The sequence below is a fragment of the Salvia splendens genome, chromosome 18 (assembly GCF_004379255.2).
Source record: "Salvia splendens isolate huo1 chromosome 18, SspV2, whole genome shotgun sequence".
Taxonomy (NCBI): domain Eukaryota; kingdom Viridiplantae; phylum Streptophyta; class Magnoliopsida; order Lamiales; family Lamiaceae; genus Salvia; species Salvia splendens.
In genome coordinates this window covers 3331244-3346635 of record NC_056049.1, presented here as the reverse complement: position 1 = coordinate 3346635, position 15392 = coordinate 3331244, and the positions used below count along the sequence as shown (strand labels likewise).

Here is a 15392-nt window from a genome sequence, read left to right as displayed (position 1 = left end):
GCAACGCGTCCCGCGGCGGAACCGTCCCTCCGGGACAGAACGCGAGCCGCGCGGGACGCGTAGTGGATGCTCTAATAATTTAATTCCTTAAACAGCTATCGATATTAATTTTCTAATACTACTACTAATAAATTAATTAAAAGTTTTTTATACAAGTTAAACCAATTGACGTTAGTTTAGGTCTAACTCTATATTATAATGTTATTGACCTTTTTTCTATCTCAGTTTTCCTAGTTCTTCAAGAATCTACATTTATAAAATTTCAATTACTTTTAATTAGACCTATCAGATTTTCAACTTATATTTTTGTAATGTTCACTTCTTGATTTATAAAATCTCTCTTACTCTCGTCACTGTAAAAAGATACTTCGTAGACCATAGTAGTAGTATAAATTAAAACATGATTTCCCAGTTCAAAAGAAAAGACCATCGTAATTCGAGTTACCAATAAATTAAATTTAAGTAATTAAATAAATTATATCCTATGCAAGAAAAATCGGATTCGAATTTCTTGATGAGAAAACTGGAAATATGTATATAGATGACTTTCAGAAATAATTAGTAGAATAAAAATCTCTCCACTCTGGCATCCAGCTTTGTAGAAAATGACTTTATCCATAGATAACAAGAAATCATGGTTGTTAGCAAAACAATTTTATACTATTCCTCAAAGTGTGTAAAACCAATAACTGATTTAAATTTAAATAATAGTTTTTTAACTGATGATTAGTCAGTTTTAATCTAATAATAAAAGAGTTAATTTGAGACGAGCCTAGTGACTTTGACCCCCCGTTTTTATGTTTATAATCTATGTATTAAAATATCAAATAATTCAAGAACACACCTGAAATAGTATAATTTTTCTCTTTAGTTAGGTAATCCTACTAATAAAACTAATTAAGCAAGACCAAAGCTCAAGGAACATAGAATATATACACATTTCATTATTAGAATATAATTGAAGTTACAAAAATTGGTTCACGCAATATAAAGTAAGTGTGCTATGTGCATAAATTCTGTTATGTGCAGAAATATTGCAATAACTAAATTAAAGAAAAGTGGTTTACGAAATACAAAAAGTATTAAGATATTAAAACTTGCTTAACCATGTGAAGACTGAAGAGATTCTTATTATATTTCTCCATGTATACAAAGGTATAAATAACAATTGCATTAGTACCAATATAAAGTTACTTGTCTATGAATTAAACATGATTTGTCCATTACATGCACGATGCACAATAATAACTTTTGAACTACATACCATAAATACATCCATCCAAATATAAATCTCTGTAAATAAAATACTAATTGATAAAATATTCGTATAATTATAAGGTAGAGTTAACATAAAAATAAAACTTATCATGAATACAAACAACATTGCAATAAACATACTCCCTCCGTCCACGAAAAATAGGGCACTTTCATTTTATGCACTCATTTTGAAAAAATAATAATAAATAGTTAAATTGGATGGAAAGAAAGAAAAGTAAGAGAGAGAATAATATAGACAATAGACTTCTCTATATTATTCGCTCTCGTACTTTACTTTCTCTCCATTTTAACTATTTATTATCATTTTTTTAAAACGAGTGCAGAAAATGAAAGTGTCATATTTTTCGTGGACAGATTGTTATTGTATTCACAATGAAAATAATTAATATTTTAACTCGGTAATGCTGCAACATGTGCACATGGAAGGGAACTTTGCTGCTGATTACTTATCACATTATCCTTATTAGTGCACAATGACGTTCTTGTGCTGGTGATTCCCCCCACAGAGTATTTGGCTTCGACATGATAAGTTAGGTGTTTCTCATATTCGTTAGTTTTTTCTCGGGCTTTGCTCGCTTTTTCTACCGAAAATAAATAAATTAATAAGATTCCAAAAAAATGAAATTAAATAAAATATGTATGCTACTCAATTTGATTCTACCATTGCACTCGTCCAACAAGGGAGCTGCACTTTATTTGAAGATATATATTAGTGCAATTAATAATTGAATCAATCAATAATGAAGATATATATCAGTGCAATTAATAATTGAATCAATTATATTAATTTTATTAATAATAAGAGTCATATGACTAAGTTTTGGATGAAAAATTTATAGGAAGAGGTATGGTAATTTTATACGAAACATACGAAATAATGAAAAAGAATATCACAAAGAAGAATTGTTGAAGCCCACTAAATATAAAAAGCAAAGCATGTCACTGTCAGAAACTAACATGATGTTAGTATTTCATTAACTCATTATAATGGCCTCCCATTTTCAACCAAACCTTCAATTTATTGCAAATTGCAAATTGCAAATTGCAAATTGCAAATTGCAAATTGCAAAATCTTTAATAATTGCCAGATACGTAGATTTTCTAGATATTCTCAATCATTATTTTAATGCTTTGTACTTCACATTATTTTCATTGTTGCAACCACGTTATGGATGATGTGTTGCCTACAGTGAAGCGCACATAAATTTCACATTACTTGAAATAGCAAATTGTTGGGTCACATTCAGACAGTTATCACTGATCCGAATCTTAATATAATTTCTTTAATTGCCAGATTTCTGTAGAATGAATCAAACCATAAATCTGTCATCATCCTTATCCAACTAATTTCAGTTATAACCAAGTCCTAAGATGATTACAAGCCTCCAAAAACGCATATAAAAGTCATATACTACAAAGTTTCTTAACTCCGAAAATATCAAAATGTAATCCGAAAATACGTTAAAAAGTCACGAAAATCGCCAACAACTGATTCCGACTAGGTGTGAGTCCTGGTGGGCGTTGGCCGCAGTCAGTGCGGGAGACTGTACATGTTATTATACTACATCAATCACAAACTAATATAGAGCAATGGATAAAGGAATATATAGCCAAAAACTTCTTCATTCTCATCTTAATGTACGATTAGTAATGGTAAGAAGTTAACAATCTAAACACACAGCCTACTCTTAACTTCATATGAAGGAAAAAAAAAACTTCATATGAAGTATCCTCGACGATTCATCTGAAACCGGTGATTAACCTCTTATACGTTCGTTGATCAGGCTTAAGCCCCAATTCCAACATCTCATCATGCAATCTCATGGCTATCCTCATTTCTCTCTCTTTACAGAGACCTCCTATCATGAGTGCAAAACTTTCACTATCACCTGTTTTGCATCTCTTCATATAATCGAACACCTTTATTGCCTCTTCAGTTCTCCTTCCTCTCAGTAACGCAGCGACAAGTATGTTATACGTGTCTGTTGCCAAAGTGCCATTCAACTCCTCTAACTTATTATGCAGCGAAATCGCTCTATCGATCCGTCTGGTTGAGCAGTAACGTCTCACGAAAGAGCCATAGCACTGAGGATCAAGCAACCATTCTCGAGCCAAAACCAACTCCAGAAGTTCCTCTGCCTCTCGCCACTGACGCTCTGCACATTGTTTACGGACATAGATAGATAGCTCTTTGGCCGGAGATATGGATGTGACGCCCCGTCTGATTATCTCAGCTAACAAGTTGCTGTTTTGCAAAGACGGATTCTGCTGGCAAAGAGCAATCACAAACTCATCGTAACATCTTTTACTCAATACAATTTGCTTTCCCTTCATGATGTTATACAAATCTTTTGCATCCTCCACTCTACTTCCCTCACATAGCAACGCCATAAACATACACTCATACGTAGCATGCTCTAGTTCTGCGTTATCAACGCAAGCCCTCTTGAAAAAGAGATCCATTGCGAACGTTTTCCCCACACCACAAAGCTTCTTGATGATCAAATCATAATCCGAAGCATGACCTTTCAAGATAAGCCCCTTCTGTACCATAGAAGATAAAACATTCTCAATCACTTCTCCATTGTTATATCTGCAAGCACCATCTAAAATCGAGCTGTAAGTACTAAAACCCGGCTCGATTCCTTTACCAATACACTGATGCAGATAATCCAAAGCAGCTCCAAAATCCCCTCTTTTGCTATAACCATCAATTATCAAATCAAACATCTCACCACTACAAACTCCCATTTTCAAAACTCCAACAATCCTCTCAAATTTCCCATCTTTATACAAAATCTTCGCAACAACAGACCACATACACTGATTCCCTAAATCCCCATCTCTAACAATCGAAGCATAAAAACACCATGCTAACCTCAATTCATTCTTCTCAACTAACAGATTCAACAATCTACAACTAGCATCCACACTCAACCGAGCCCCATTCTTCCTAACCATCTGATAAAAATCCAAACTTTGGAAATACATTTCTTCGCCGCAATAACATTCTATCACAGAATTCAAAACATGGGATATATTCTGAAAATCAGCATTTCGGCGCGGCTGGAATAAAGCAACAATCTTGGTAGGTGGGCAATCTAGAACTATGGAATTCAAGATTGGCTTACCGAGTTCAGACAGTTCGGACCCGAATAGTATTCTGGCCAGCTCGGATCGGGCCCCAATGTCGGGCTTGAAATCGAGATTTTTCCGCGCCCAGTTGAAGAAATCGAAACAGAGCTTTGGTTGAGTTCGGATTCTGTTCAAGATTTGGTGGAACAGAGATGGAGTGAAATGGGGGGAAATTTGCAGGGGTTTGAGGAGTGAAGGCCATAATTTGGGGTGTCTCTGCAAGAGAATTGTGGATGCTTGTGAAACTAATTGGGTTTGATTGATTTGGGTTCTCCATTTGGAACTCGAGTTTTCACTTCCAGATTTTAGGAACTAGTCTTACCACCCGTGCTATGCACGGGCCAAATTATTTCCAAAAAATAAGGAAATATATTTAAAAGAAATGAAATTAATTAAAAAATATATAGAAAATATGTAAAAAAAAATTCAAATCAAGAATAGAAACTATATAAATTTTGTATTCATGAGATTATAAAGATTTAAAAATATACTTCTACTTCTAGAGCTATCAATTTATCAATCCATTGTAAAAAAGGACATGAGGGAAAAAATAGAAATAGAAGACGATATACAAACAAATGATTAAGAAATACTAAATACTAAAAATGAAAAAACAGGACTCATATTCCCAGCCGGAGGGAGTATTTCTTAAAGCCCGTGCCGCAAAGAAATAGGACTCCTAATGGTGGAATGAGGGAATAGATTCAAAAAAGAGAATAACATTTGTGTTTATGTTAAAAAATGTGATAATTAAACTAAAATAGCGAACCACAATGCGAACAGGAGAACAAAGCATCACCGATATCCTAATAATCTACAAATAAAAAAATTAATTAATTTCATTCATTCATGTAGAATCTTAAGTTTTATTAAAAATCTAAAAAAATTAATAAAAGTAAAAAAAAACATGTTTGATATAATTCAATCTCAATAATGATAGAAAAATACCTCCAGATTGAAACAAAGATGACAATACAATAGTGCTCCCTTCTGTATTAGATGTATCAAGTTCATCACTAACAACATCGTTAATAATAATAGGATTCTCAACAGATCCACCAAGAAAGCCTTAAAAAAAGAATATTAGTAGAATAAAGTTAAGAAAAAAATAATTCAATTTTTTTTTATTTTAAATATATTTTCTTAATTTTTTAAATCCTTTGGCACGTGCATTGCACAGGTGGTAACAAAATTTGAGAAAATTAATATAATTAATAGTTTCTACTATATTTGGGAAAATAAAACCAAATTATTGTTATCAAGATTAGAAATTTCATCCAAGTGCTCAACTAATGCAAATAGAATAGTTCAATTAAAACTAAATACAAATATAATCATGTGATTCCAAACAAAACAAATATATTATAAATTAAATTTTGTAAAATATATTTTAATTACTAAAGTTGTTAAATAATGATTTTTTTAATACTTTTAAATTCATTGTACATAATATACCTAGTTACATGATATTATGGGTGAAATAAATAAAAAACTTTTTAAAATACATAAACTATTAAATAAATAAATAAAACAAAATATAAAAAAATCATACTTATTAAATATACCTAATACACAATTAAATGGCCCAACACATTAAAAAATTCATCCAAGTGTTCAACTAATGCAAATAGAATAGTTCAATTAAAACTAAAATTGTTAAATAATGGATTTTTTAATACTTTTAGATTCATTGTACATAATATACCTAATTACATGATATTATGACTGAAATAAATAAAACAATTTTTTAAATACATAAACTATTAAATAAATAAATAAAACAAAATATAAAAAAAAAATTCATACTTAATAAATATACATAATACCAAAATTAAATAGCCCAACACATTAAAAAAATTTCATACTTATTAAATATGCCTAATACACAATTAAATGACACAACACATTAAAAAAAATTCATACTTATTAAAAATAAAAATTCATTCATAATTTTAATAATATTGTACATGATATACCTAATTATATGAGATTATTAATAAAATAAATACAACAAACTTTATAATTAATATATAAATTATTAATTTAAAAAATTTAACCAAATATAATAAAAAAATAATTTTCATTTTTATATATAAATATTATAATAATAATAATTATAAATATTAATACACAATTAAATGGCCCAACACATTAAAACACATACCCAAAAAGAGAATATATAAGCCCAATCTGATGTATTAAATTGGTCCATACATCTAAATAATGCAGGCCCAAAGTATATGTCCAAACTTATACAACCGATAAGTGGGGAATTAATTGATTTAATTAGACTCTAGTTTATTTTAATTAACCCACTTAAGAAACAAAGCCATAATTTATACAACATATATAAGCCATTTTCTCCTCATTCCTTGTCGGCGCCGTTCGAGAAACCCTAACTAAACACTCATCTCCTCCGCCGAAAATCAGATGCTCCATTGAATCGCCGGTGCGGAGGACAACACTACACCTTTACAACTCCGAACTACGATTCCTCTCCAGATTTGCAACTAAAATCTTACCAAAACAATCTCAAACCCTAGAAATTTGACACTGAAAATCCCCGAATCATTTTCTTCATCGACAGCTTACCGACGCCTCCGTCGTAGGTTCAACCTAGAAGACAGAGAGTGGCGTAAAATCGGTAAACCACAGCAAAAGGCCATTGATATGCTACTAAATCAGATCAAATTCGGTTTCGATTACATGTATATTCCAACAAAATTTAGACTAATATTCAAAAAGGTCGAACATTAGGTTTATTCTGACTTTATTCATTGTTTTTTCTTTCCAGAATCGGAGAAGAAGTGGATTCAACAAATAGATCGAAAATTTGGAAAAAAGACCACAAATATTTGGAAAACCCCCATTTTAAGCTACCTGATGAAATAAGTTTCCTCACACAAAGTTCATTTATGGAATATTTTTCTCAATTACATTCGGAAATGTTGTTGATAGACTCTATTCAAGCAGATCTACAATTGTGATTATTGAGAAAAAAATATTATATCACTATTAGGTTTCAAATTTTAGCAAAATCATTGAATAAATGAGGATTTTAGTGAATTTCATAATATGTTTAAGGCTTGCTGTCTATATTGCTGTGAAATAGAGATTACATAACCATCTACTTCAAATAGAAAGTTAATGGAGATTAAACTGATATGCTTTTTAATTAAAATAAAAGTACTTACATTTGTTTAATGATAGGAAAAAAACTGGAAGACAATGAAATATGCAAGAAGAAGAAGGATAAAAGGAAGTAGCAGTCAGTTCATCAAACCAATCAGAGGTATAATACTCACCTGAAGCATCAGTTGATACACCTTCATAGGAGCAACCCCTTATGGTTGTAGAACTCTTCAACTTTTTCATTGCAAACATACAAAATATGTTTAATCTTTCCTACTGCAACATATGAGTGATATATTTAAAGAAATTGTGTTCTTAAAAGGTGTTAACTTCAAAAGCAACACAGATTCCTACATGACCTTTGAGTTGCCAAAATATTAGGGTTTATGGTTAATATTGGGCTTAAACAATACTGGATATGCATACTTAATAACAAAATTGCAAAATTGGAATATTGAGATAAATAGACTGTGATCTATTTCTGTGAATGATAACAAAATTTAGGTGCTTATATGGAAATGTTTGTGACTGTTAGTTTCAGAACCTTTATTGAAGAGAATATCTGTTGGAAAATATGTCGAAGATGAGTAATGAAAAGAATTACATATTTAATATAAGGAACAGAGGAGTGTATTCTTGCCTTCCAAAGGGATACATAAATTTGTAAATAAATACTACTCATGCAACATGTAAAGTGAAAGTATTGGATATTGATTAAGAATTGTGGATCCATCTAAGTAGATTTACCTCAAATAACTTCTGAATTTGAAACTATGGTTGTTTAAGTTAATATCATCATAAGCTTAACCTGATTTATTTGAAGTCATTGGTTTCAATGAATGCTTATTTGTAATGTTGTATATACATTTATCAAAATATCATCAAGTAGAGTTTTAGATAGAATCACCATCTATCTAAAATCATGAATTCAGATGTCTATTTGGATAACTATATGAAGATATAGCAACTAAAATCAGTTTTAAAATATTACTAAAATAATTACTTGACTTGTAAAACAGAAACATAGTTTGTGATCTGATTTAATTTGAGTTAGAAAAATCCAGTAAAAAAGTCTAAAAAGAAACAGTACAGATAAGTCTAGCAAAAAAATAGAATCAGTAAGACTTTACAAAACTTACTAAGAGTAAGGCATCAGTTTTTATCTTACTTAGAATTTAAGTATGTCCAAACATGATTCTGCTAAACCATCTCCTTAATTCTCAAGATATATATCAAAAATCAGGAATTCAGATGTCTATGAATATAACAGAAAATGAGTTAGTAAAAAAACCTTTATTGAATAGAATAATGCAGTAGGAAAGATTATAAAGAAAGAGTGCAAAAGAGCCTAGCAAAAACAACAAAATCAATAAGCCTTTTACTACATACTAACTGGAATGCATCACATTTTACCTTACTAAAGATTTAACTATATCCAAGAATGATTATGCTAAATAATAGAAAACCCAAAAAAATACATAAAACACATAAATGTTAAGCCAAATAATTAATTCAATAAAAAAAGGCATTAGCCATCATTACAAAAAAATTCATCTTAGAGGTGTTTACTAATACCAAAATAGTAAATGACAAAAATCAAAATCCAGAACTGCTAACTGATGTGACATAGACCATCAACTAAACCTCCAAAGAACTAAAATGAAAGTTATGATAAGTTCAAAAAAGTTGAGCAAAAAATAAAAAACAGATAAACACTTAGGATTCTCCAAAGCTAATCTGCACCAAATAAATCCTGAGTGTAGCTGAGCCCTGCCTCATCATCATTTTCAATGACATTCACTTTCTTCATCTTCTTCTTGATCTTACCAAAACACACATCATCACAACTATCAAACTCATCTTCCTAGCATCGCTTCACACTTTCTTCAGTAATCCATTCAATCTCATTTTGTTTAGTAAAAACTGATAAATCAGGTGAGACAAAACCCTTGCCAGAAACCTGAAAAAAATACAAAGATGAGAATTTCAGTTAACCAAAAGCATATATAACAGAGGTCAGTTTAATTTTCTTAAAAAAATACCTCTACAATATCAGATCCAAAGGGTAAATCAGCCAACTTGGCATCAGTATGACATCAGTATTCAGAACTTGTGAAGCAATGTTCTCAGGAACAAATTTCTCAACAACTTTTGGAATATTACAAATTTTGTTAACTGTATATGGATATCTACGGTATTATTCCTTGCTATTCCTGCTTTGTATCTTAAACAACACTTCTTGACCCAATAGCAACTCCTCAATTTTCCTAGGAACATACTCCATAGCAGAATTCTAAAACAACAAAAAAATAGATTAAAAAGAAAATATAACTACTACTGAAATTAAATTATTTCAGTGATGTTTTATTACCTCCATATTACTCCCTATCAAGTCAGTGACCCTTTTTTCCAATTAGTTGAACCACTTCTCTATCCCACAACAAAAGAGATGCATTACTTGAGTCATCAACAATGTTCACAACAAACCTAAACCTAAAAAAGAGGAAAAGGTTATTGAATTTAATAACTTGACAAAAATGAACAAAAGAAACCAAGTTATTCAAAAAAAAAGATGAGGCAGATTAATACCTTTTAACAACAACATCAAAAATTCTTAATACAGAAATCACACCTAAACTTCTTGTCATCCAACACTCTGACTTTCTTGACACAAGTCTTACATGCTAAATAATACCATTCTCCAAAATGAGGCTCAATTGATTCCACTTTACCAAAAACCCAATATGATCCATCGTGATGATCAAAATCAGAAATAAACTATTCCAACATTAAAAAAAATATAGTCTGGATTCTAAATGACTATATGCATTTAAAATGATATGTATATAAAAAAATAATTTACAAAGAACATAATATACCTCCAAACAAACAACATCACCAAGAGACTTGACATCAAGGTCATCAAACTCTCTACTAACCCTTACTCCAGTTTGATCCACAATCCCTTGTTCAAGGAAAGTATCATCATGTTTAATCCTACACATTACAATTCACATTTGTTAGAATCAATCACCCTTAAAAAATTAACAATATAGTCTTAACTCATAGGTAACAATACATGTTCCTAAATTCCTTCAGTACATCAATATCAGCATTATCAAAATCTTGAATGCTTGATAATGAGTGGACACACCAACCTCACCTAAAAATATAATAAAGAAACATTAAGACAAATACATGACAACCACAAAACTATAGATAAATAAGATAGAAACACAACCTCTGAAAACATTGGGCTTACAAAACTGCACTATGATTATAGGAACAATCCCTTCAGCCTTGGTCAATTGAGACAGATAAGATTCCACATCGGAATCCCAAATTGTACAGAAAATTTTATTATGGATGTTAAAAAAGTAGCAGAGTTAGTTTCAAAAAGAGAATAATAAAAATAAGTATGAAACATAAAGGTTTAAAATTAGTATGAAACTTACCGCTCGTCACTGATTTCAACTTCAATCAACATGTATCTACTTTGCTTGACAACACTTCCAGGGGAAGTAATGACCCCAATGATATCTGCCAAAAAAATGAGATCAATGTACCAATAGATTGAAAAATAAGGTCTGCAATGAATAATATATCAAAACTCTTATACCAAAAAAGGATGTCTGGTCATCATTCTCATTACTTGCTATATTACCAAATGGTTTAAATGAAAACACCATGGGTGGAAATTCATTATCTCTGACTTCATACATCTCAGTCCTGTAATTCATAAAGATTCTATATGGATGATTAGTGGCTTTGATTCTAACGGTGTTGTCCCTAAAAAAGAAGTTTTTTATATAATAGATGCCTCATTCTCTAAGTTTGTGTTCCTGAAGAGCATTTTTTTGGGAATGTGGCTTGAATGTATGTCCCCTAAAAATAAATTAAATAAGATCTTAGGTATTAGATATATATCAGACCTGAAAAATGAAAGAATATATTAGATATATATCAGAAAGCTAAAATATACACTAAGTTATATGTGTATTCTTTTGCAGGTGCAGAATATTACAATGCAAATTCCATACTGCAGATTCCATATAAGATAGAGGATGATGACATAGAGGATCAAATGCAAAACTTATAAATGACAGAAAGTTGGTAATTATTTCTTAACCAATTCAGTTATAAAGAATGTTAAACTTTATAACTTCATAATCTATTTTATACAGTTGAGCCTAAAAACTGTTGAATAGGTACATGGCAAAGTAGATTCAAGGGATTATAAAAAGATGGAGAGCATAAAAAAAATGAACAGAAAAAAAATGAACTCAGAGGTCAGTTACACTATATTGAACTACATGCAGCTTGAAATGAGTATGATAAATGAGGTAATAAAGAAGAGTTGCAGAAAAAGAATAATAAAACAGCTAAAGAGAACATATATAAGTTTAGAATGAACTTTAATATGATTAAAGATTGAATATACCTTAGAATCATGAAAAACAGATTATGTATTGATATCTCTATTGTCATCAGGAAGACCTCCAAAGACACGGACACAACGGACCTTGACAACAGAGTTAGTAATGGCAGTATGAAGATTCTTCAGCAAGGTAACATAGGGAGCCATAGGGGAGACTGTTATACCATTGTGAGATAAAAAAAATAGAGTTCAATAAGATGTCCAGATAGACTCATTTTGATGTTTAATCTTTAGAGGTGCATAATATCACAATTCCATTAGATGACAAATGGAAAACAGGGCAATTGGTGACACATGGCAAAGATGATTCAATGCAATGGAAAAAGTTGAGGACCGAGAAAAAAAGAAAGTACATCATAAAGAAAAAGATCAAAGGTTAGATGTATTAAACTACTCCAGATCTTTCAGTTAAGCACACATTATTTTGAATATTTATGTTTATTCTTTCCAGTTGCAAAAATCAGAATTCTATTAAAGATAAAAGATGTTGACAATGAAGATCAAAAGAAAAAAGGCGAAGACAAAAAAAAGGAAAAGAACAGAAGATGGCAAATCATCAGAGGTGAGATATACTAAACTAAACTACAGAAACTTCATTATAGTATATGAAGATTGACGTAGTAAAGTAGAGGAAAGTAGAGTTGCAATATAAGAACAAATAATAACTAAAGATACTGCATATATGATTAGGCAGAATAGTTGAGGAGTAGGATAAATAGACAATGGAAGTAACATATACTAAAAGAAGGGAATTCTAAGATAGTGAGGAAGATATTGCAGGGTGAGTAAAAGAGAAGTAGAAGAGGGTATTTATAGATGAGACCTTTCAAATAACACAAATAAATTATAATAAAAGAAAATCAGGTATTTAGTACTAACTTTCGAATAAAAAATACATGCAGGAAATGTCACGCCCGCATTTTCTAAGGATAGAAAACACGGTTGATCGCGACTAGGGGAGGGTTAAAGAAGCGGGGAAGAAAGGGGAAATCAACACAACTCAACCATAGCCTGAAACAAATGGGAATAGCTCGAATAAAATCAGAGTATCTCAACAATCAACAACTCAAAAGAAACAATATTTAGCGGAAGCATTTCGAGAGTAGAATAATGCTATGTATGAAGACACAACATATTCTAGACAGACATTCTTCACTTTTATGCTCAACACCCACCACGCTCGTCACTGCTCAACCTGCACATTTTTAAAAAGAAATGCAGGGCTGAGTACTTGATGCACTCAGTGGACTCATGCCGAAAACATTTTATAAAAAAGTATTTATCATGCCACCATTGAGTGACCTTGGGGTTTTAACTTTAGAAATCACCCAAGACACTAAAATCATTTCCATTGTAAAATTCGGTTGATCAACCATTTTCCCATAGCTATCTCCCATATCTGATCCATTGATGACAAGAAATGTGGCCACATTCCAAGTCACTAGACCGGCCGACCCAAAAGACGGCTCACGATCTCCATAGGTGTACACTAGCCTGAATAGGGACTCACTCCCTAGACAGACCCGAATTCGATTATCCATTGATGGCAAAAGCCACATCAGATAGGTTCCATAGATAAAACAAAACACGGCATGACAAATATTCATATCATTTTCACATAAAAATATACTTAGGGCATTGCCCATATTTAAAAAGAAAGCCCACCTCAAAAGTTTACTCCTCAATCACTTTCTGTTCCCAACGCAAACAACGTGCACAAGCTCACCCTTTTCGAAATAACATGATATGCAAAAATCAGACTTTGCAAAACAAATTAATTTAAAACAATGCATGCATCCTAAGTGTGTGCTCAATTTATCCTTCGTTCTTTCATCGACAATTCTGAATCCCCATCCACTAATTGATCCCATTAGGCACAAACTTGCAACAAATAATAATAATAATAATAATAATAATAATAATAATAATAATGGACCAAACATTACTAATTAACTAGCCATACAACTAAGTCCAAAAGAAAAGTCAAACCAACAATTATACTTAATACTCCCAAATCACTACACGTATATACTCCTATCCAACACATTGCAAAACAATTCAAATGATTCACTCGTTTAAACCCCAAAAGGAATTAAATATATCACCATATTTCACACTCTCTCTTCCACCTCTGGCCATTCTTCTACCATTTACAGATCCGAAACACCAAGCTCACTCTCCAATTCTCATATCTTTCTCTCCTCTGTACCCTTATCTCTCCTATTCTAAAATTCAATTCAGAAACAAAGCACAACTCGGAACATCACAACTCCTCTCTCTCCTTCTCCACTCCCTCACAACAAGAAGAAACCACAATCTGTAACTTCCCAAACTGAAATCAAGTCGCCAACTTTAACATCTCTCTCGCTCGCCGTTGTACCAGCAACAGCCACCGTCATCGCTGCTATCACGTTACCTCACTCCCGTCGGGAGTCCGCCGTCGAGCAGCCGCTGTCCGTCGACGCCACTGACCAGCCCGTTCACGTCAGGTACGTTTTCCCCTCCCATTTTCCTATTCTAAACTTTTATTAATTTCTCTAATTATTCGATTCCAAAAAAAATTAATGGGTAGGCAGAAGTATAGAGGAAACAAAAAGACAACCTCTAATCGCATTAAAGATCGAGACTTTAGCGAGAACTACCAAAACACAGTTTCAAGAAATTCGGCAGATCTGTTTCCGTGGACTACTGTGAGTGTGTGAAACTATATCATGGAATGAAGAGAAGAGGATTTTGGATGTTAATGGATATACCTCTGATTGCAGGAGGTAATTTCAGAATCTTGAATTCACAGTTTTCTTTCTACTCTCGGTGTTGAACTCTCAATCTTTTGGTGGATGGAAGAAACTGCAGTGAAGAGGGCTTCTCTCTTGAATTTTTCTCTCAGAATTTTGGATGTGAAACAACGGGAGTTCGTGGGATTATTGTAGCCAAACATGATAGATATTGATGGATTTGGTGGTTGGAGAGATTTTAGGGAGTAGGGATATTGATGAATAAAGAAAACGTGGAGAAAGGGTTTAGAAGAAGGGATTTATGTTGGATTATGAATAAATGGATATATTAAAAGTAGACCAATTGAATAAGGATAAATGACCTAAAAAAAATTAGACAAAAGTGATAGACCCAAAATGATATATCCTTCTATCGACTAACGAAACAAAGGCAAAAATTTTCAGGTGCACAAACGATGTCACTACGAGAACAAATAAAAAGGGTAGAAAATGTCGGGGTATTACAGGAAATATAAAATAAGTTAGTTAATAGAACTACTTAATATATATTCAATCAATGTGGATTTTTATGCATGTTCTATTAATTATAGGGCCCATTAATTGGGTCACCTGATAGCCTCATTAATGACTAATGACAGAAGAGCCACCTCTAATCTTCAAGAAGGAAGAGAGAG

The 15392-nt window shown here is 31.8% G+C and overlaps 1 protein-coding gene and 1 long non-coding RNA gene across 7 annotated transcripts; both read right to left on the bottom strand.

Annotated features, from left to right (window-relative positions):
- Nucleotides 1-2885: 2885 nt before the first annotated feature.
- Nucleotides 2886-7788, bottom strand: LOC121777899 (pentatricopeptide repeat-containing protein At4g21170-like). Its single transcript, XM_042175234.1, has 3 exons — nt 7719-7788; nt 5390-5481; nt 2886-4725 (listed from the first exon to the last, which is right to left on the bottom strand). The coding sequence occupies exons 1-3, from the start codon at nt 7786-7788 to the stop codon at nt 3019-3021; spliced, it is 1869 nt and encodes a 622-aa protein (XP_042031168.1). The 3' UTR covers nt 2886-3018.
- A 1251-nt stretch (nt 7789-9039) lies between these two features.
- LOC121777358 lies at nt 9040-15007 on the bottom strand. Of its 6 annotated transcripts, none has more exons than XR_006045467.1 (10): nt 14737-15007; nt 13649-13710; nt 11987-12138; nt 11165-11274; nt 10787-11085; nt 10625-10708; nt 10425-10542; nt 9917-10038; nt 9588-9838; nt 9040-9505 (listed from the first exon to the last, which is right to left on the bottom strand). It is a non-coding gene; the product is annotated as an uncharacterized LOC121777358 (long non-coding RNA). The 6 variants fall into 6 exon arrangements; XR_006045468.1 differs by lacking the exon at nt 11165-11274 and adding an exon at nt 13159-13178 and having other exon boundaries at nt 14737-15005; XR_006045466.1 differs by lacking the exon at nt 11165-11274 and having other exon boundaries at nt 14737-15004.
- Between the last annotated feature and the right edge of the window lie 385 nt (nt 15008-15392).